The sequence below is a fragment of the Tachypleus tridentatus genome, chromosome 7 (genome assembly GCF_004210375.1).
Source record: "Tachypleus tridentatus isolate NWPU-2018 chromosome 7, ASM421037v1, whole genome shotgun sequence".
Lineage (NCBI taxonomy): Eukaryota > Metazoa > Arthropoda > Merostomata > Xiphosura > Limulidae > Tachypleus > Tachypleus tridentatus.
In genome coordinates this window covers 190102386-190125060 of record NC_134831.1, presented here as the reverse complement: position 1 = coordinate 190125060, position 22675 = coordinate 190102386, and the positions used below count along the sequence as shown (strand labels likewise).

At 34.3% G+C, this 22675-nt stretch overlaps 1 protein-coding gene across 1 annotated transcript in view; it reads left to right on the top strand.

The window, feature by feature from the left end:
* The first annotated feature begins 7405 nt into the window (after positions 1 to 7405).
* Positions 7406 to 22675, top strand: part of LOC143257535 (protein lin-28 homolog) — a 177105-nt gene continuing 161835 nt past the window's right edge. The window contains exon 1 of the mRNA XM_076516329.1: positions 7406 to 7770. Coding sequence (XP_076372444.1) covers positions 7755 to 7770 — 16 coding nt within the window. The 5' untranslated portion in view covers positions 7406 to 7754. The remainder of the gene's footprint in view (positions 7771 to 22675) is intronic.

The window sequence follows — 22675 nt, the reverse complement described above, 5'->3', positions numbered from 1 at the left end:
GCGAACCCGCGACCCTCAGATTACGAGTCGCACGCCTTAAAACGCTTGGCCATGCCGGGCCTTTTTCTATAGATAGTACGTATTTTTGCAATGAAAAGTTTATGCTTTTAATGTTTTAGTTTTGTTTTTGTCTACTAATGTCATTCAAGTTTGAAAGTAAGTTTTGCTTCTACTACAAGGTGGTGATGACTAGCTGCCTTCCCTCTAGTCTTACACTACTAAATTAGAGACGGCTAGCGCAGATAGCTCTCGTGTAGCTTTGCGAGAAATTAAAACAAACAAACAATGAAGAAGTTTCCCGCCAATGAAACGCGAGCACTAACGCATGCGAATACGTACAAACATGCGGACACGTGAAGAAGAATAGATTCCGATGAAGGTTGATAACTACAGCGTTTTGTTGGAATATAAAACATTGTAAAGATAATTTAGTCGTTGGAGAATTTGAGTGAGAGGTCTTTGTTTTTGTTTCACTGATAGAATTATACGGAGAAAATATTATATGCAGGTAAAAATAAATAAAAGTAAAATTATGTAAAACCACTACCGTGAATCATGCACAAACTTATACACGTTTAACGAATTTGAAAACCGTAAATAAAAATTCTGTAACAAAGTTCACTAGTAAGAAAATTAGGTTCAAATACAAGTTTTCGACCAAACTTTCTACAAGCAAAAAACAAGTGTACAAAAGCAAAAACTATTTAGATATTAGAGACATTAAAAAAGGTTATAGTGGAAACGAACTGACAGATTCAACTTCTAAACGTTAAAAACTTGACGTGTTTTGTGTTAGTGATATATTGCGTATAAATATGTGGATATTTTCACTAACAGATATGCTAATACAGCTTTTATTAGCGGGAAAATGAGTGATGGTTTCTAATTTTAGAACATAAATTGTTTATTGTTCGAATTTTATTTTTTCCCGCAAAACGTTGGGATTCTCTCATCGAGTGCAATTACCCACTTTCCTGAATCGCTAGCGTTGGGTTATCCATACATTTCATACCATTTAGTATGACTTGTCAGCTATTTCAGCGTAACTTTCTTGTACAAATAAATACACGATAAAAATCTTAACTTTCACGACGTCCCCTAAATCGAGCGCCGTCCTATATCGAGGAAGGTCAGTGTATTTGTAAAAGAAAAGACGTACTATGAGTCACGTAACGGCTATAGCTGACCGTTCGGAACAAAACCTTGCTTTTCTTGTTGCTTCCGGCAGTAGCCATTGTCCAGAAACGTCGTAGACCCGTGAGAGCGGGACTGGCCTTTAGATGCCCAACGGGTAAGTATGGCAGCCATTCATAGTCCACATGCCTAGCTAGAGATCTTCAACTGCTGGGGAAACTGTCCACACATCTACATACATGGACAGTATAGTGTGTGGATAAATGTGTTATGAACGAGAAGGTTCGCAGAAAATGAAGAGGGAGTCGGGAAGGGGAGTGCCCACCCTATCGTTCAGTGGAATGCTTATTCGACCGTGTGGAGAAGACGAAAGCAAAATACACAGTCTGTATAGTTGAGCCATAAGAGCAGTTTTCTATATTTTTTTCATAATTTCCAGATCGAAAAACACGTGTAGAAGCAACTTTTTGGTGTTTAGATAAACTAATTAGACAATTAGTAACGTTTATCTTTAGAAATTACATAGATTTTAACAACCATTGCCCAACACTTTTTACTTCCTGTATGGAAGAAAATATTACCTGCATTGTCATGTTATACATAGCATGTTTACTTTCACATTTACGTAATTTATTGTACTAACATGATTGGAAATAATAAAAGAATGAGTTAGTTCAAACAACACACAAAACGTCTGTTAGGTTTTTTAAATGAAATAATCCCAGCTCTTCCAGTTAGACGTTCAGATTCAGTTTATACAATGTGATCAGTTTATTTTGTGACACTTTGTTAAATTCTTTATGTCATTCTCAATAAAATAAGCACAAAACTTAAAAACTGTGCTCTAAAAACCCTAAAAGTTGTAAAAGCAGGAACAAAAATAATTTTGTGATACGTTTGGATAACTCTGAGCCAAGGAGTAATTTATAGGAACATTTACCACTGTCTCCTTTCATATACTCCAAATAAATTACGTTAATTTTGCTAACATTTTGAACATAGAAAATTATTATTTATTAAGTTACATAAGTTATAGGTAGTTTTGTTATATTTTGTTCCTTATATAAAGACTTCTTTACGCAATAAACTATGTTTTATGGATTTTTTTCTTCTTATTTTCAGAAAAGCTAAACAGTAAGCAAATCATAAGTTAATTAACCATGACGTAAGAGATTTTTGTCACACTAGACTTAGGTCAAATGGCGCTTAATATACTTTCGAGTTTCTGTTAAGCTAAAAATAATTTATGTTTTGGACTCTAATACGGCTAAAACGCATGATATAAGCTTAAAATGGCAACGTTTTCTACCAATGTTCTAGAAGCGTTTGGATGACTTTTCATGTTAAAAGTCACACAAATAGATTTAAATATTGTCTTAAAATATGTCTAATTCCGATTAATTATGTAGCTATTAATGTATAGAATTTGAGTTATAGTTTAAAGTAATGCATACGGACTTAAAGAAGGATTAATAGCATATTTCAAAATGTCTACTTGTGTTTCATATGCAGTATATTTATAATTGAAGTTAAATTTCTCTTGATTGTGGTTTTTGATTTACCTTAAAATCATTCACATCCTAAGTATGCTAGAATCCTGACTTATGTTTCTTAACATGCGTAAAATACACATAATAAACTATTCCAAACATAGTCTTTAGTTTCGTTTGTCGATGACCTTAGTTTTAGAGTTTTAGGCGCATTTGGCTAAATAAAAACTTGCATAGTATTCATAACAGCAAGTTTTTACTTTTCACTGTCTAAGGTACTGTTATGATGCTGGTGTTTTTTTGTCGGTGCAAGCTACGCAATGGGTTATTTACACTCTTTACACTGCTGAGAAGTGAACCCCGGAATTTAGCATTGTAAGTCCGTAAACTTTCTGCTGACCAATCGTTGAGGAAGGAGGGCTGCTGAACAAATGTCCCACTTTCAAAAACAAGTAAATTCCGTGAGGCAACGGGTGTTTTTGACTGGCTCCTCTAGATCTTGACAGTTGTTTAAACTTAAGAACTGCATAAGGTACTGTTCAGGTTGAAAACGGAAATATTACATTTAGCGTTGAGACCTGCATATCTTTATCAGTTTTGTTTTTCAAGTGTTGAAATGACGTGTTGAAAAATTTGATTATTTGTTTATTTTACTAAATTATTTTTGAGACTTGTTTTTGGAATAGTATATTGTCCTTCCAAAGAATGAAGTTGACATAGGTATTCTCATAATGTCCAAGTATTATTGGTATTATTATAATGTCCAAACATGGTGACGCAGTTAGCATCAATACTTCTGTGACGCTACCATCCCACTTATTACTCTTAAAAAAGTTTGACATTATAAAATTCAAATTATTGCAGGAACGACAACATAGGAGAGATCTCGGTATAATTTAACTGGAATGGTATCACAGGGGAAACTAAAAATATATCTTAATTGAAATCTCATCATATGGGAGACCGAGACAGTTTAACTGGAACGACACCACAGGAGGGGACAAGAACAAAATCAGAATGGAATAACATTACAGAGGAACTTAAAGACATATTTTAACAAGATAAGCACTATACAGTAGTCCAAGGACATCATATTATAAGTAGAATGGTACCAAATTAAAGACCAGAATATTTTAACAGGAACGGTTCCACAGAAAAGATTAGAGCATATTTTAATTGGAATTGTATCACAGGAAAGAACAAACATTTTACGTGGAATGTAAGACCAAGGACATATTTTAACACGAATATCACCACACATAAGACGAAGGACATTGTTACTATCTCTGTTGTTTGGCTGATGCTAAATTCAATGTTGTTGTTGTTTTTTTGTGTGGTACCAGGCTGTCTAAGTTAACAAGATAATGGTGATGAACTCAATGTTGTTTGTGACTTGAAATATAAGCATTTTATTATAGAGTGATTTTCTATGAGATATTTTTAATCTAGGGATTGAAAATTGAGTAACATTATATATTTTTAAGACAGTCACCATCATATCCATAGAATGTTTATTTGTTCAAGAAAACAATACATATGTGGCTCACTTACTATCTACAAAGATGCGAGATATCAGTGGAAGAAGAATTTGTGAGACGAGTAAGAAATACAAGGATTCAAAAACTCATGAAAAGAAAGGATTTATGAGAAGATAGAATGTATGAGTGTAAAGAACCTATGTGAAGAATACATGGAAAAGGAAGAAATTAAAATATATCGAGGAAGGTTTGCAACAAATGGATAGAAGCAAAAGATGTATGAAAAGCGCAAAATACAAAAATTCAAATGAATCTGTCAATAAAAGTTGGATACAAAATACCTTATGGAAGACAAATATCCTTTCAAGCCTCAGTCCTCAAACTAACTCAATATAGTGAAATGTTGGAAGCGGTTAAGGTCAAATATGCGGAGTTTTCTACTCTCAGGCCACCCTCTGATAAGTGTTTCCTGGTGACCTCTTTTTCTTAGCGACACAGATACTTTATTTTACAATCATGGTTAAAAATTTCAAGTTTGGGGCATTGCAAATTTAAGAGCAACCTTGTTTAGCTTGCTTCTTTTTGTTACTGATCTGATTTGCTTTTTCCAGTCTTTTTTTTTTTTAATAAATGTGTAGGAATACCGCTTCTTCAGAACCCTGTTGTATCTTTCCACCATTGTTTAGTTTCGTAGAAGGTCCAAATTTTCGAATTTGTATACGTTCAGTCCGTACTGCTGTTGGAGCGCCGCTCTGGCATCTGAGCTGGGAACTAAGTCCTGACACTTCAAAACCTATAAATATATATAAGTTATTCAGTTTATATTAGAAGCCAAGTGTATTTCATAACCAAACTCTCAGAGTGTCAGAGAACACTCTGGCTATTTGGGATCCCTCGTGTCAAACGATAGAGCTCTTTGAAACCGCCCAGTACTGATACACTCTGTTACTTTATCCCAGGAGTTGGCGTCAGGCATCATGCGGTCGCTCCGACTCAAGAGCAGATTTCAGAACGTTAAAATGGCGAAATGATTTTCGTCGTAAGTAACGTGATTATCACGACACATGAATATAGTCTGACTCTGACAATACTTAATAGAATATGTCTTATCCTTACACTGTGTGTATAAACCAAGACATTTTTAAATGTAGTAATATACAACATGATAACCAATAAAATTACAGGTGTTAAAAGTAGTCGCTACTGACAAATTTTGGCAAGGCTCAGGAGTTATAAAATTTCGTACTGCAGCGTTGCATACAGTTCACAGTGTAGTAAATAATCGTAACTTGTTAAGACTCAAAAACACTTTGTTTCAGGCTGGTATAAATATGGAACCAAATAAATATATGTGTTTTTGTATAAGAGTAACAACATTAATCTACAAACTTGGTGAATATTTATTCACTGTATAACGTTTACCATAAAATAGGTGTGAAAAACTATCTTAAAATATTCGTTGTACAACATCTGCCATGAAAAACGGGTGATAGATAAACCACTTTAAAATATTCATTGTACAACGTTTACCACGATAAACGGGCGAAAGACTCTGCTAGAATGTTAAGTGTTTTATGCTGGACATTAATCTTGAAATAAAAATACATCAAAGCTATTATTCCCAAAATTGAAAAAGTCACTAAGAACTGGTGAAAAAAGACCGAAGTACACACGCGCTGAAGGAACGTGAGAACAACAGTGAATTGTGCCCAGACGCCGATAAAATGTTTTGTTGTAAAATGTTTGTTTGTTTGTTTTTGAATTTCGCACAAAGCTACTCGAGGGCTATCTGTGCTAGCCGTCCCTAATTTAGCAGTGTAAGACTAGAGGAAAGGCAGCTAGTCATCACCACCCACCGCCAACTCTTGGGCTACTCTTTTACCAACGAATAGTGGTATTGACCGTCACATTATAACGCCCCCACGGCTGAAAGGGCGAGCATGTTTGGCGTGACTAGGATGCAAACCCGCGACCCTTAGATTGCGAGTCGCACGCCTTAACACGCTTGGCCATGCCGGGCCATTGTTGTAAAATGAGCCATATTTTACCCCCTACATGTAGACGTAGGTAAATTTTAACACAGATGATTACAGTGATATTAATACAATATTTATCGTATTCTTAACAAAAATCATGTACGGTTTTTAGTTCAAAACTGTGTTTATTTAAGTTATTTTGTTATGAAGTCATGTTTTCTATGAGTTTCGGTTTGAACCATTCAAAAGCATATAGTAGAAACGAAACGCTCTTTATCTTAAGCAATATACTATTTATTTATGCAGATTGACTTTTAATTATTGTTATTAAACGTCTTGGTATAATTAATATTATTATGCGTACGTATACTGTAAAAATCCAACACCAAAACTGTGCAATCAGCCAGCACATCGGATTTTGTTTTGTTACCATACAATGAGAGCGTTGTGAATACGTGTTGCGGGTAATTCTTAAACCAGCTTTTAACTTGAATGACAAGTATGAATAACTGGAAACAATCTCATAAGTAAGCTGATAAGAACTACAAAAACACACGTTATGAATGAAAATCGATGTAATTTAGTTAACCACAGAAATTAATTAAATAAAAAAGAAACATTTATTAACCGTAGCAATAGATTTTGGGCTAGTAGGCAATTAAAACATTATTGGTTTTTCTTAAACATTCACTTTTATTAATAAGATAAGAGTTGTTTACTCAAGAAGATATTTATCACGTAATTAGGATTCAGGTGTTAATAACTGCGCGGTATTTGATATATGTTACAACAAAAGTCTTAAGGTTGAGCGAAAACTCCTTCATGAAATAAATATTTGAGCTTAAATACCTTCAATAAATTGCATCAGAACATTCAACATATAACAGTTAATATAAGCCTATTATTGCGTTGTTCCATGTACCATTTTGATAAATAAACTTAGAAGTAGTACGGTTACTTTTGGAATCGTTAAAGATATATTCTTTCACTTATTCATTCGAGCACTACGTTTAACAAGAATGGTCGCTAGTGGGCGCTGAAAGTTGGATACCCACGCCGCTGATCGTGTCATGTAAAACCACACCGTTAGTATACAGGTGGGAAGAAATCGCACGCTTCACTAACTGCTCAGGCCGGTAAGGTGGCCAATCAGTTTACATGACTTAAGTTACTGGCCATTCAACGTTCTCACGTGCCTAGGTAGGTAACCAATCATAGAAATGCACCCGCGATTCATTCTAACCAATCACATAAATGATTATACATTCTAGCTAGGCGGTAGCGTTCCGCAAGTAGCGGGCTCACAGCGGCCATTGCAAACGAGACTAGTGGGGTATAGAGCTGAGTTTGGCGGCAGGCCGGGGCGACATTCCAATACTAGGAGAATTATAAGCGTCGCACCTGCTTATTGAACTATTGTCGTCTGTTTCTGGAAGTGATTTGCTGTAAAGTACATTAGAGGACGGATTTCTATACCTTCATCGTTTGTCAATCGATGTTGTTTAAGATTTTTGTTTTGCTGACAACTACACCACCACTTTAACGAATCTCCAATTTGAGTGACTGGATATTCTAATGCAGGAAGGTCGGTGAAAGTAGATTAGCTTTAAATCGAGTTGGAAAACAAGACGGCCGCCATCATTGGGAAGTTCAACAGTTTCTCCCCCGACAACATCATGAACGAGACCAACGGTAAGTGTTTCTGACAAACAACACTAGAGGGAAACCCGTGACTCCCGCGTAGATTCCTTGACATTGCCTTAGGCTAGGGCTACTATTGGGGTCAACTTGCTAAAATCATTATTTCAGGGGTCGTCTCACAAATATTGCTGAGTAGGTTTGATTTTACCTATAGCTTATTGTTAAAGCAGATAATATCTCCTTTGCTTTGAATAATTCTAACGCGTTAAGTAGAATCGTAAGTCCTCTGAAATTTTTAATTTATATTTCTGAATACAGGTACTAGAAGAAATACAAGTTAAAATACGGATTTCAAGTTTTACAGCTAAGCTAGGTGACCTGACCGACTAATGTACTGAGATAAGAAGATACACGTATACATAAAAAAGTAAAGAACGTAACATTGGTTTTGTTATTTTTTAATTTATTACTGTTCGATAAAACCCAATAATTGTAGCTCTTCACCTTTCATTCAAATAGTTCTCTAACCAGAATGTCATTGAAGAGAACAAAGTAAAACAAAAGCGTCCGTTTTAAACGTGATAAGTTGTCTGAGCTATCCCCATCAGAGGGCGCGACCTTCCGATATTCAACTGAAGTCGATCGCTTCCTCCTTTGACCCTCTGTACAGAGCCGCCCTCAGGTGGATGATTTGATAAGTTATCGAGTGCACTTAACTCGGTTGCTTCCCGTAAGTTGTAATAAAGAACAAGTAAAGTATAAGGCGAGACACAACACTCTTAATTACGTTAATTTTGTTTTCAACTGTTCAATTCTGATAAAACTTGTAGCTAGATTTTTCGAGATGTACACCAGGACAAGTCACTAAAACAACAACAACAAAGATATAATTTACAAGACTAGGAGGGAGTTAATCGGTTCTGTATGTAATTTCTTACAAATTTTCAGGCCACAAGAGGTTGGTTAATGGGTTCTGTATGTTGTTACTTATATATCTTCAGGCCACAAAAAGGTTATTAATCAATGCTGTATGTTTTTACTTATACATCCTCAGACCACAAGAGGGGTTGTTAATCGGTTCTGTATGGCTTTAGTCATACGTTCTCAGACCACAAGAAAGTTGTTAATCAGTTCTTTATGTTGTTAGTTATACGTCCTCGGACTACAAGAAGGTTGTTAATCAAATCTGTATGTTGTTAGTTATACGTCCATAGAGTAGAAGAAGGTTGTTAGTCAGTTCTGTATGTTGTTGGTTATACATCCTCAGACCACAAGAGGGTTGTTGATCAGTACTTTATATGGTTATCTATTCTTAGGCTAAAAGAGGGATCGTCAATGCTGTATGTAGGTACTTATATCTACAGAGTATTTGGTTTAAAATTACTATTTTTTTTTACAGGAAGGTCTGTAGTGTTTACTAATGCCATCTTTCATAATGAATCATATCACATCTTCAATGCTTGGTTAAACTTTCTCTTTTGACTATTTCGAAGCATACTAGCAGTAAGAGTTTGAGCATAAGAACTTGATATATAAGGTACAAATAGGTCATGATAGCCGTGTAGTTTTGCCACTAAATCTGTAGTATCTGAATACAACAGATACTACATTTTCATGTTATGATCACAGCGGGTACTCATTTTATTGAACTCACAGAATTTTTGTTATCAGATAAAGTTGTATACAATTTTTGTTATCAGATAAAGTTGTATACAATTCATTAGTGTTTAACGCTTTATCTTTTTCAACACTTTTCCCTTTATTGTATACGTTTTAAATTTGTTGATTAAGGGATTTACAATAATAGCTTGTGAGTCATCCAATTTCGTATAAGCACAATGGATTATCTGCACTTATCTTCCCATATATCGAATCCTGAATTTCAGGATTATAAAAGCCCTAAAGCTTATTGTTGGGTCTTTTTGGATTGGAATGAATTAGTCATATACTACAATGTAAATAAAAATACCATAAATATTGCAATGTTCCTACAAATTATTAGTGGAGACCTCCTTTGTATTGCAATGTTCCTACAAATTATTAGTGGAGACCTCCTTTGTATTGCAATGTTCCTACAAATTATTAGTGGAGACCTCCTTTGTATTTTACTCAACTGTATCGTAACAGCAAAAAAACCCCAAAAACTCCATATGATAAAATATAATCATTCCTCCTGTTGTGAATGATATATATATAAAAACGAGCTCAATATTATATAATATACCGATCCCTCCGGTACTGACTGGTATAAAAAGGTACTCAATATTATATAATATACCGATCCCTCCGGTACTGACTGGTATAAAAGGTACTCAATATTATATAATATACCGATCCCTCCGGTACTGACTGGTATAAAAAGGTACTCAATATTATATAATATACCGATCCCTCCGGTACTGACTGGTATAAAAAAGGTACTCAATATTATATAATATACCGATCCCTCCGGTACTGACTGGTATAAAAAGGTACTCAATATTATATAATATACCGATCCCTCCGGTACTGACTGGTACAAAAAGGTACTCAATATTATATAATATACCGATCCCTCCGGTACTGACTGGTATAAAAAAGGTACTCAATATTATATAATATACCGATCCCTCCGGTACTGACTGGTATAAAAAAGGTACTCAATATTATATAATATACCGATCCCTCCGGTACTGACTGGTATAAAAAAGGTACTCAATATTATATAATATACCGATCCCTCCGGGACTGACTGGTATAAAAAGGTGCTCAATATTATATAATATACCGATCCCTCCGGTACTGACTGGTATAAAAAGGTATTCAATATTATATAATATAGCGATCCCTCTGGGACTGACTGGTATAAAAGGTGCTCAATATTATATGATATACCGATCCCTCCGGTACTGACTGGTATAAAAAGGTACTCAATATTATATAATATACCGATCCCTCCGGTACTGACTGGTATAAAAAGGTACTCAATATTATATAATATACCGATCCCTCTGGGACTGACTGGTATAAAAAGGTGCTCAATATTATATAATATACCGATCCCTCCGGTACTGACTGGTATAAAAAGGTACTCAATATTATATAATATACCGATCCCTTCGGTACTGACTGGTATAAAAAGGTACTGAATATTATATAATATACCGATCCCTCCGGGACTGACTGGTATAAAAATGTACTCAATATTATATAATATACCGATCCCTCCGGTAGTGAATGTTTAAAAAACGTTGGGAATTTGAGGGTTAATGAGTTGGATTTGTTTGAAATTAAGCACAAAGCAACACAATGGGTAATCTGCGCTATGCCTATCACGGGTATTTAAACCCAATTTATAGTCTTGTATGTCCGCAGACACGCATCTGTGCCACAGGGGGCAGATTAATGAGAAAGTATTAAACTATTAAAACTTTCTTCCACTTAATATTTATTTTGAAAGCGTTTGAGGATGCAAGCTTTACTAGTAACTTAGTACTAAAGCTCAATGTTAAATCAAGATTTTATAACTTGAAATAGTAATTGACTTATAGCGTGGTCTTATGAAAGGAAAAATGTATCTCGTGATTTCCGTTTATTCTGGCTAACATAATCAGTGATTGCTACATTCATTTTAAATAAATATTACTGTTACTTGTTTTAGCAAAACGATTGACGCACGGAATTTTTAAATGCATTAATGAAGTTGATGTTTTATTATTGTGTGCTATTTTAACTGTCACTGTTGTATAACATTCACTTGTAGTTTGCTTTTAATCACAATTCAGTAAAACTAATTTTGCATAGAAAAGTGCTCATTCTCCAAGTAACAACCTACTAATTTAACTGGTAATTCGAGGGTCGGGAGTTTGAATCCCCATCGCACCAAACATGCTCGCCCTTTTATTATAATGTGACGGTCAATCCCACTATTCGTTGGTAAAAGAGTAGCCCAAGAGTTGGCGGTGGGTGATGATTACTAGCTGTCTTCCTCTAGTCTTACACTGCTAAATTAGGGACGGCTAGCGCAGATAGCCTTCTTTTAGTTTGCGCAAAACTCAAACCAAAGAAACCAAACTAATTTAACTGAAAAAATAAGTAAACATAGTTCGCAAATGAAACAAAATGTTTTGCCTTCAACCAAATGTATTACGTCTTGGAATGAATTAAAATTGCTCTATTTATTACTACAAGATGGCAGCACTAACAATCATTCGCTGGACAGTTTCGGCAAACCCTATGGTGATTATCTCCATAATATCAATTATGATTTTCATCTGCTTTGTGTTAATTCATTGAATGTGAATTAAGCGATGAAAATATAAAGACAAAAATAATTAATTCTGTTTCTCTTTTTATAGATCAAAGTTCATTTAATTTCGTTGTGATATAAAGGTAAACTAACCTTATTTTTGTATCTCAGAATGGCTGTTATGGGTATTAACACTTATTGATAAGGGAAAACATTTCGACCTTGCTAGTTCATCTTAACCTGAAGATGATCTAGGAAGGTCGAAACGTTGTTCTCTTCTTATCAATAAGTGTTAATACTGATGCCAGCCATTCTGAGATACATTTTTATTTCAAGTGGGTTTCTCGTCATCAAAAGTGTATTTTTCTTATAACAAAGCCACATCGGGCTATCTGCTGAGCCCACCGAGGGGAATCAAACCGCTGATTTTAGCGTTGTAATCCGGAGACATACTGCTGTACTAGCGGGGGCATCATCAAAACTAACCTTATTTTTATTGTTCATTGTAATCAATGATTATATGGATAAAGAAAATTTTCTGTATAAATAAATCTGATGGTAAAAAGTATAAATTATTAAATGAATTATGACAGCAAAAGACACGACCAGTCTCAGTTGGAATTGCAACATACTAATCTTCGTAAAATATAGATACTTTTATAATGACTTTTATCAAAATAACTTCTAATTGTTTCTGCAAGAATTTATGTTTGAAAAACTCGTGGAGCTTATAAAAAGATACAGAGATAGTTAATATGAACGTTGTGGAGGGGTGATGCAGATGCAAGCTTTGGCGCTACAGGTGACATTTTGCTAAGAGTTGTCTTTTGACTGGAGATATACGTCACTGACCTTACTGAGAAAGTATTAAACAAATACAGCTGAGGGACACAACAGACCTTATATGTCTGTCCTCCGTGGAAGAGGAAAACGTTTGATTTCTGAAAACATATCCCAACCCGATCCGAAGGAAACATCTTTATTTGAAGGGTGAACAATATGGCTACAAAAATAACTTCCCAACTCAAACGACCATATACAAATCAAAATCTCTTAATACAGCTCCAGTGAAATTGTTTTTACTTTTGATGTTCTTTAAAGTCCTGCCTGGTAGGACTTGGTTGTTAGGGCACTCGACCCGCACTCTGTGGGTCATGGATTTAAATCATTCTCACTCTTCAGCCGTGGGGGCGTTATAATGTGACGTCAATCCCACTATTTGTGGGTAAAAGCTGTAGCCCAAGAGTTGGCAGTGGGTAGTGGTGACTTGCTGCCTTTCCTCTAGTCTTACACTGCTAAATTAGGGACGGCTAGCGCAGATAGCCCTTGAGTAGCTTTGCACGAAATTCCAAAGCACAACATAGTAGAAGGTGGAAAGTTTGACGAGATGTGTAGGCTAAAATTATCTTCGTAATTGCTTGTTACAGTAAAAATTGTGGTGTCGTATTCAGAATGAGTATGATGGAGTAAATAATACAAAGGGCAAAAAGAGACTTAAAACATTGTTCTTATAATTAGTGTTGAAAGATAATATTTTGTGTGAGGATTTCATGAAGTCATCAAACATATTTGTCTGTTAATATGGATTTTAGGTTGAGACACATAATACACTGCGGTAAACCTGTTTTCATGTTTACCTCTTCTCACCACAGTAGACTAACATATATATTTTTATCTCTACTTGCCACAGGAAACCTGAATTTATATACGTATCTTTACTCATCATCCCCCCCCCGCCCTCCGTGGCTCAGCGGCACGTATGTAGGCATACAACGCTAAAATTCAGGTTACGATACCCATGATAGGCAAAACACAAATATTACACTGTGCACATTTGTATTCAACTTTAAACAAATACCCACAACTATAATGAATATAGGTATCTTTACTTACCGTAGTAAAATTTTGTCACCACAATAAGGCTGTATTTGTACGGCTATATTTGCCTATCACACGCATTTATGTAATGTTTTGACTAACCCCAGGTAAATATGTATTTATAAGTCAATCTCTCTTCACTACAATAAGCATATATTTATATAGGTATTTTTATTCACCACAACAGACCTATATTTTAATGAATATCTTTACCAACTACCTTAAACCACTATTTATATAGATATCTTTTCTTATCCAGTAAATTTATATTCATATAAATATCCCAAGAATATTTAACACTAATGCTTCCAACTTTTACAGTGGACTAGTTGTTTAACATAATGGAATTTCTCTTCTCTATCTTAATGAAATTCATAGTTTGATAAGAGAGAAAATTGACAACATTAAGACGTTTACAAATACAATAGTTCATTTTTACTACATTATAAATAAATTTTCTTATTAAACGTCGTTTTAAATTAAATTATTTTATTCAATCGGATAAAAGGACAACGAAACACACTCATTAAATAAGCCGAATTAAAACTTGCTTTTGTTGCATTTAGAATATTTTTGGAACAGATTAATTTAAAATAAGTGAAACATTGAGATATTTTGTTAACCACCTAAGTCACTTTAAATATTTAGAAAAAGCTGTTTATTAAATTACTTAGTTTACTTAGTTAATGACTGGCCATAGTGGAATCCATCATTGACAATTTGAGACACCCTCGTTTTAATTGTAAAAATGAGTGCAAAATTATGGCCATTAAAAGATCCAACTCGGACATCTGCCGTGAGGTGTTTTTGAAACTTCAAATAATCTTGTATTTTTGCCCCTAATTTAAAGGCCTAGATTTTACTGTCTTCTGTTTCATTCGAAATAAAACAAACTAGTTTACTTCAGTATTCACGTAACTTAACCCCAAATCTGTGCAAATCTCTTTTTATTTATTCTCCAACAAACTAACTAACGCCCATTGTACCGTACAGTTACTAAAATAGCTCTCAGACAACACAAGTGTCGCCTGACGAGTGCTTTGTTTAAAGCAAAAATATATCCTCTATATCATTAACCTTACTAGTTCTCGAAATAGATTTTAAACTCTACTAAACATTTTGTACGAATGCAAGCACGTTTATCTCTACAGGTCATTTTCTTATGTTTATTGGAAATATTTAAAATTTTCAACAGTGTCTAGAAATGACATCTGGCCTAGAACATAATATATATATATATATATCTGAAATTCAGCTGTTTTCTGATATATATATATTTGAAATTCAGTTGTTTTCTGATATTTCAACCACAAGCAATGAAACACGACTTGTTTTCAGTTTTCTGTGCAACATTCTAGTAATAAATAACCCCTGTATTTCTCATAGTAGTTTTAATATTATTTATCAGTCAGTTTTTGAATGTTACTGTTTTAGTGACTTAAGATTATACGTACAAAAACAATTGTATTATATTATCTATTTACTTCAATAAATGATTTACATTTATTACATACATCAAAATTAATGCGAAGTAGCTCGGTTTTGTTTGTTATGATTTTATTTCTCTATTCTGATGTTTTGTTGTTTTTAATTTCGCGCAAAGCTACACGAGGGCTATCTGCGCTAGTCGTCCCTAATTTATCACTGTAAGACTAGAGGGAAGGTCGCTAGTCATCCACCCACCGCCAACTCTTGGGCTACTCTTTTACCAACTAATAGTGGGATTGATCGTAACATTATAACGCCCCCACGGCTGAAAGAGTGAGCATGTTTGGTGCGATGGGGATTCGAACCCGCGACCCTCAGATTACGAATCGAACACCTTAACCCACCTGGCCATTCTGATGTGTTGACATAATACTTTTATTTAAAACATTTTCAATTGTTCATTAAATGAAGAGTTTTCGTATACACACAATTTTTCGCTCTCTTTTTAGTTTAAACATATAACCTTTTTAGTCAGACCATTAATAAAACAAACAACATTTATATCAAATATCTTTTCCTATTTTATAGTATAATCTGGAATGCTTTCAGCAACAGAATTTGAATTACAGCCTATAAGGATATAAATATACAAATTATACATTTAAAATCTCATAGGTCAAAAGAAAACGAGGAAATAATTAATAGTCGCGGCACTTGCAATTCTTTCAGGCAGGATTAGGATAAATTCATTTATGAGTCCTTTTTCTCTACTTTATTAGCTATATTTTTGTACGTAGACAATACAACGCGTGGAGCGCGCGTATACTTGATTCAATTTTATTGGTCACCAGCCTACAGTTCAATTGATATAATTTTAGGCAGGATCAGAGTAAATTAATCTATGAGACCTTCGGCGTGATCAAATGCATCAGTCGAAAGGATTTGATTTCCTGAATATAAAACTGTAATTACATCTCAAATCTGTCAAGAGATTACGGAACTATGAGCTAAAAGTTTGTACTTGAAAACTTGGAGCCATTCTACAAGTCGCTAAAATGGAATTAGGAGGAAAAAGTACCTTTTCCCACGTATATTTCACACGACTGAAATATAGTACTTATGAAACGACATTGATTAATTTGTTCGTCTCTATATGTGACTATATATATTAAAACGAGTCACTTTCTGAAAACTGTTCTTTTTTTGTAATATTGGTTAAACGAAAAATAGTTTTTAACATTTTACAAAGAAATAATTTGTTTAATTTCTTCCATTGGCCATTCCTAACGTCCGTAACGAGAAACTTTAGAATTTACCAAATCTAGAAACTCCAGTTTTAGAACTATTATGTTTACAAAAATGGCCGACAACATTACGTGTTAAATTTCTATAGAAACGGATTACAGTAAGGGGTGGCGCTCTGATAGTGACTTCCGGTGTCGTGGGAGGCGCCTCGCCTGACTGGCTCAACTGCTACAGATTCACAATTAAAAGCAAAAACAACAGAGAAGTGTAATTTAAACACTGTAGTTAGCTTATACAGTTGAAAGATTTTTGACAGCTGTCATTAGAGTGAATGATCCTAGTGTCGAATATTTCAATCTAATATTAGTATTATTTTTTAAGTTTAGTTATAAATAATTTGGATGAAAACGAATGGATAGTTAAACACAAAACGTATGAGTGTGAAGATAGAGCAAAGTAAAGAGGACAACTTAGAATGAGCTCAGATGTCAATTAAAACGAATAATTTAAGAAAAATATAAATATTCAAAGGAACTGTAAATATGTTTTCTAACAAATCTCTGAGAACAAATATGTGCTGCATAAGCCTATATTTTTGAAAGGTTACTCGAAGTAAACGTTTAGCAAGTCATTTACAAGTTTGTACTGGAACTATAGATTTTTGGTGTTAAATTAATGTCTTACGTTTTAGATCTCTTTAAAATTACGTTATCTTCACTTATATAGGTTTGTTTGTACAACGTTATACTAAATCACGTGATGAAAGTGATAATATGTCTGATCCAGTTTTTGAAGGTGGCTTCACAAATATCGTTTATGTTCGGAAATTTGCATTACATTCTCGTTTTACTGTAGCTGTTTTGTAGTTACGAAAACATTTATGTGCATCATTTCCAACTACTGTAGTGTCAACGATCAAATAGTTGGTTTGTGTGATTTTAGAAGCCATTAGCATTGATTTTCTCCAGACTAAAATTATTTCACGTACGCATGGACCACAATCTCCTTCGACTTACGCACTCCTTAATACATATTTGATACAATCGATGAGGATACTTCTGGAAATCGCCATCTGGTGAAGGTTTGCTGTATCAGTACACGTAGATGGCGCCGCCTCCCTCATCAGTGTAGCATAAACGCCAATCCAGATCGTTGACATGCATTAAATGTCTAATACAGAGCGAATCGTATCGTGTTTTGACAGACTCTGTATGATTTTTTATATTCATCGATAATTCTTATTGTATTTTGATCAAAATACCATTCGTTCTTGATACACATCTTGCATGTTAGTTTCTAATAGTACATAAATTGTGGAATATCAAAGATGAACACAAACTAGATATGACCAACTGATCACTCATTGTAGTTTTCGGAAACTTCTCTTACCATTTTACACTGAAACATTTTCTCATGAGTGAAACCATAAAGAGATAAATTAAACAAGCTCTCCCAGTCGTATTTTATTATGAAAACTGATTGTTTACGATTTTAATGATAACTGAAGACCTTACATTAAGGTGCTTCTATTTACTTGTTATATCTGGATAAATACTGGATTATTGTTACAGAACGAACGTTGAGATTCACGCATGATGTTGGTGAAAACTTGGTATTAAAAAAGTATTCGTGTATGTAGTTTAATGTGTGCTTATTTAGTTGATTTTGAGTTACCACCGTCATGAGTGTTGTTCTTTTCACATTAAATGTACGTTACGAAAATACTCATAAATCACCATTTGGGTTTAACATTTATGTCTTTGAGCTAAGTTAAAGTTCTAATTATAAACTATAACCTTAAATCTTGGAGATATATTTAAATACATTTTATAATAGCACCATATTTGGTTAAACTTTCAGTTTGAAAGGTAAACTTGGATATAAAAATATGATAAAATATTGTTGTGGGAATACAGTGTTTAAACTTGATTTAGTTAAAGATTATTCTGATAATAAGATATCTATATCTTGTGAGCGATTGTTGTGATAATACATTATTTAAATCCGATGAGATTATTTAGGTAATTAGATTATTTTTACCGGCGCATTATTATAGTAATTTGCTTGAAGAAACAATTGTAATATTACCTTAGATAATAATTAAATGGTAGAGTTATATGACACTGATTAAAACCTATGTGTTGTTATATTCAGTTCGTTTAACATAATGTTATAATATAATTAATAATTAGAAGGATGGTAGTGTTATACTACATTGGTTAATAAATGTTATAATCGTTTTCAATAAAGACAACACACATCGTCAAATAAGTATTTTTTAATCTACTTGACGTTTCGATTTACGCCTTTTTCAAAGGTATTTGAACGTCATAGGTTATAAAGATCCTTAAAAAAAGGCATAAATTGAAACGTCAGGTAAAATTAAAAAACATCTATTTGAAGATATTTGTCATTTTCATTGAAAATGGTTCCATTCTTTAGTGAGCACTGCGAACTTTACAAAATAAAATTATTTTATAACCACCCCTCAGTGGTAAGTCTGTGGAGATATAACGCTAAAAAATTTGGTTTGATATTCGTTGTAGGCACAAGTCAAATAGCCCACCGTGTTTTGTTTGTTTGTTTTTTGAATTTCGCGCAAAGCTACACGAGGGCTGTCTGCGCTAGCCGTTCCTAATGTAGCAGTGTAAGGCTAGAGGAAAGGCAGCTAGTCATCACCACCCACCGCCAACTCTTGGGCTATTCTTCTACCAACGAATCATCCACTGTGTAGTTTTGTGTTTTACTAGAAATAGGAGAAACTATGTCAGAATAATTTCATATATAACACAATGTTGTAACATCACTATAATGGAATCAGAGAGTATAATAGAGAACTGAATAGCAATACTGATGATACTTAAATAATACTTAACCACTGCTATTTTTGAAGGACAGTGTAATAATATTGGTGATACTTAAATACATTTGTTACAGATCTTAAGGGAGGGCAGGGTAGTAATACTGATGGTACTTAAATAATACTTGGCCACTGCTACTTTTGGAAGACAGGGTAGCAGTATTTCTGGTACTCAAATAGTACTTAACCATTGGTAATTTTGAAAGATAGAACAGTATTTGTAGTACTTGAATAATACTTAACCACTGTTAATTTTGGAAGAGAAGGTAACAACATTTGTGATATTTAAATAATACTTAACTGGTAATTTTGGAGGACAGGGTAACAACCAGTGTTGCCTTTAGGCTGCCCGGCTGCACAACAACCAATCAAACGCCACGCACTCTATTATTCAAGTCGTGCCCAACCTTAGTAATGGTGAGGACCTTTAGTGACTCTGACAGTCGATAGGCTTAAAGCCCAAGTAACCAATAGCACCATTGGAAAAGGGCCTAATGATGCAATAGGGTCGGTGGTCTAAAAACATCCCCCAACCTCACACTCTAAAGAGGTAGTGCAGATACGCATATTTCTTGTTTGTTTGTTTGTAATTAAGCACAAAGTTACACAATGAATTATCTGTGCTCTGCTCACTACGGGTATCAAAACTCAGTTTTTAGCGTTCTAAGTCCACAGACACGCTGCTGTGAAACTGGGGTGGGGCATTTCTTAATACTTGTACACATTCATTTGGAAAAAGAAAAAGCGAGGGAGCATTGGTGACAATACTTGTGATAATTAAATTATATTTAACCATTTCTACTTAAATCAACAGCAGTACAATTTATGTTAAAGGTTTTTAATATTACAAAAGTAAACGGATTAGTCACTGTTGTAATACTAAAACCTTTAGAATTTGTTTGATTATTTTACTGCTAGAAAAACAAGTTATTATTAATCGTAGCAACCAGTAGTATCTTTTTCCGTCTGAAGAAGTTAGCGGTTGATAAAATATTTATGAATAAGGAAACATGAGTTGATAAATACAAAATGTTAATAGCTGTTGAAACTAAGAACCTCTTAGATCCTTAAAACTAGGCCCAGCATGACTAGGTGATTATGGAGATTGAGTCTCAATCTGAGGGTCGCGGGTTCGAATACCCTTCGCACCAAACGTGCTCGCCCTTTCAACCGTGGGAGCGCTATAATGTAACGATCAGTTCCACTATTCGTTAATAAAAGAATAGCCCACGAATCGGCGGTGGGTAATGATGACTAGCTGCCTTCTCTCTAGTCTTATACTGCTACATTAGGGATGGCTAGCGGAAATAGCTCTCGTGTAGCTTTGGACGAAATTCATAACAAACAATTCTCAAAATAGATAAAGCGTGGTGTATTAAATTGCAAATTCTTGTATCATATGAGACCCAGCATAGCTAGGTGGGTTAAGGTGTTCGACTCGTAATCTGAGGGTCGCTTGTTCGAATCGCCGTCGCACCAAACAAGCTTGTTATTTCAGCCGTGGGGGCGTTATAATGTTACGGTCAATCCCACTATTCGTTGGTAAAAGAGTAGCCCAAGTGTTGGCCGTGGGTGGTAATGACTAGCTGCCTTACCTCTAGTCTTACACTGCAAAATTAGGGACTGCTAGCGCAGAGAACCCTCGTGTAGCTTTGCGCGAAATTCAAAAACAAACAAACTTGGATCATATGATTGCTTAAAAAGTTATTCACAAAGCTGGACTACTAATAAATATGTAACAAATATTATACTGTTTACACATAAGTTAGTATTTAATAAGAATTAGTATAGAACTGATTCTGTCTTTGTTTTCGTAATTCGCAAACCTGTGGTAAATACGGGATATAATATAAGCTAAAGGTATTTGAACTAAAATAATAATTAGCTCAACAGATAATTGAAGTATAAAGATTTGACTTATTTAATGTTAACTTTTGAATAATTTGAAACCGTATTTCATACGACTGTTATTTTAAGCAACTAGAGAATTTGGAATGGCAGAATGTTTACTGCTTAACTCTCCTATTTACCACCAGAGCTCTTAAAAAGGAATGTACCGGCTTGAGAACAACTTGTTTGTTCACTGTATCTTCACTTATCTTGTCTTGTAAAGTGCTGCGGGCCACAGTTTTTGCACGAAGTTCTTGTGTGCTTGGCAAGGCCCCGCCTTACAACTCTCTTCCAATGAACAAACCTTATCTTTTGTGCGTACCAAAAGAAGGTTTGAGGCCCGAGGTTAGAGCGAAAATAGAATCGAAATATTTACTTTAGCTCAGTTAAATCGATCTTTGGAATACAAGACTGCTGCCAACACAGACATGGTTGCTGCAACAGTCTCCATTTCGATGTTGAACTTTTATGTTTGAGAGATAACACGTATAGCATAAACTACGTGAGACCAGTTCCCACAGTGCCAAGTAGACATACTAATAGACAGAATTTTTATAAATAAAATTGTGATCTACAGCTTTTAAATAAATATGTAACAAAAATGCTCAATAAATATTGCCGATCTGTTTATTATCTTACATAAATAAACAACTTTGTTGTGTGAAAAAAGTAGTGTTTAAACCTTACATGTTAAGTGTTAGAAAAACTTTAAAAAGTGTAAATTAAATGCTAAGAAACATTTATTTTTAACCAGAGCGAATTCTGACTGTTTTCAATGTAGAATGAGGTTAATAAACAGCTAATGTAGCATACATATACTATTATAAAATATATCAATAGACAGACAGATTCCTGAAACGTTTCTAGAACCGTTAAGATTTTAATAAGTAAAACCTCACCATTTATTTATAATTTTCTGTTTTCACACTCCCTGGTTCTTAATTCAATGACTAAAGGATTACACTTATTACAACAAGAATTATCGTAATTTACAACTGCTAATAGAACATTTCTGTCGATAATAGTCCAGAAACTATTTTTAAAACTTTTGAATGTGGTCAAGGTAGATTAGCATCCTTGTGAAAAAATAGATGAGCTGTAAAAGAATGGTTAAATATTTACTTCATCATTTTAAAATCCTGTTTGAAGGGTAGGTTCGGTATTTGGATTTGCTGGAATATGATTTCGACACTGAAAGGATCAGTTAAGAAAGTTCTGGTAATAAATATATGTATATACCCTAAACATTAATTAATTAATTTTCTCAACTTCACCGGTTTATTCTATTCGTGGGTAAAAGAGCAACCCAAGAGTTGGCGGTGGGTGGTGACGACTAGTTGCCTTCCCTCTAATCTTACACTGCTAAATTAGCAACGGCTAGCGCAGATAGCCCTCGTGTAGCTTTGGGCTAAATTCAAAACAAACCA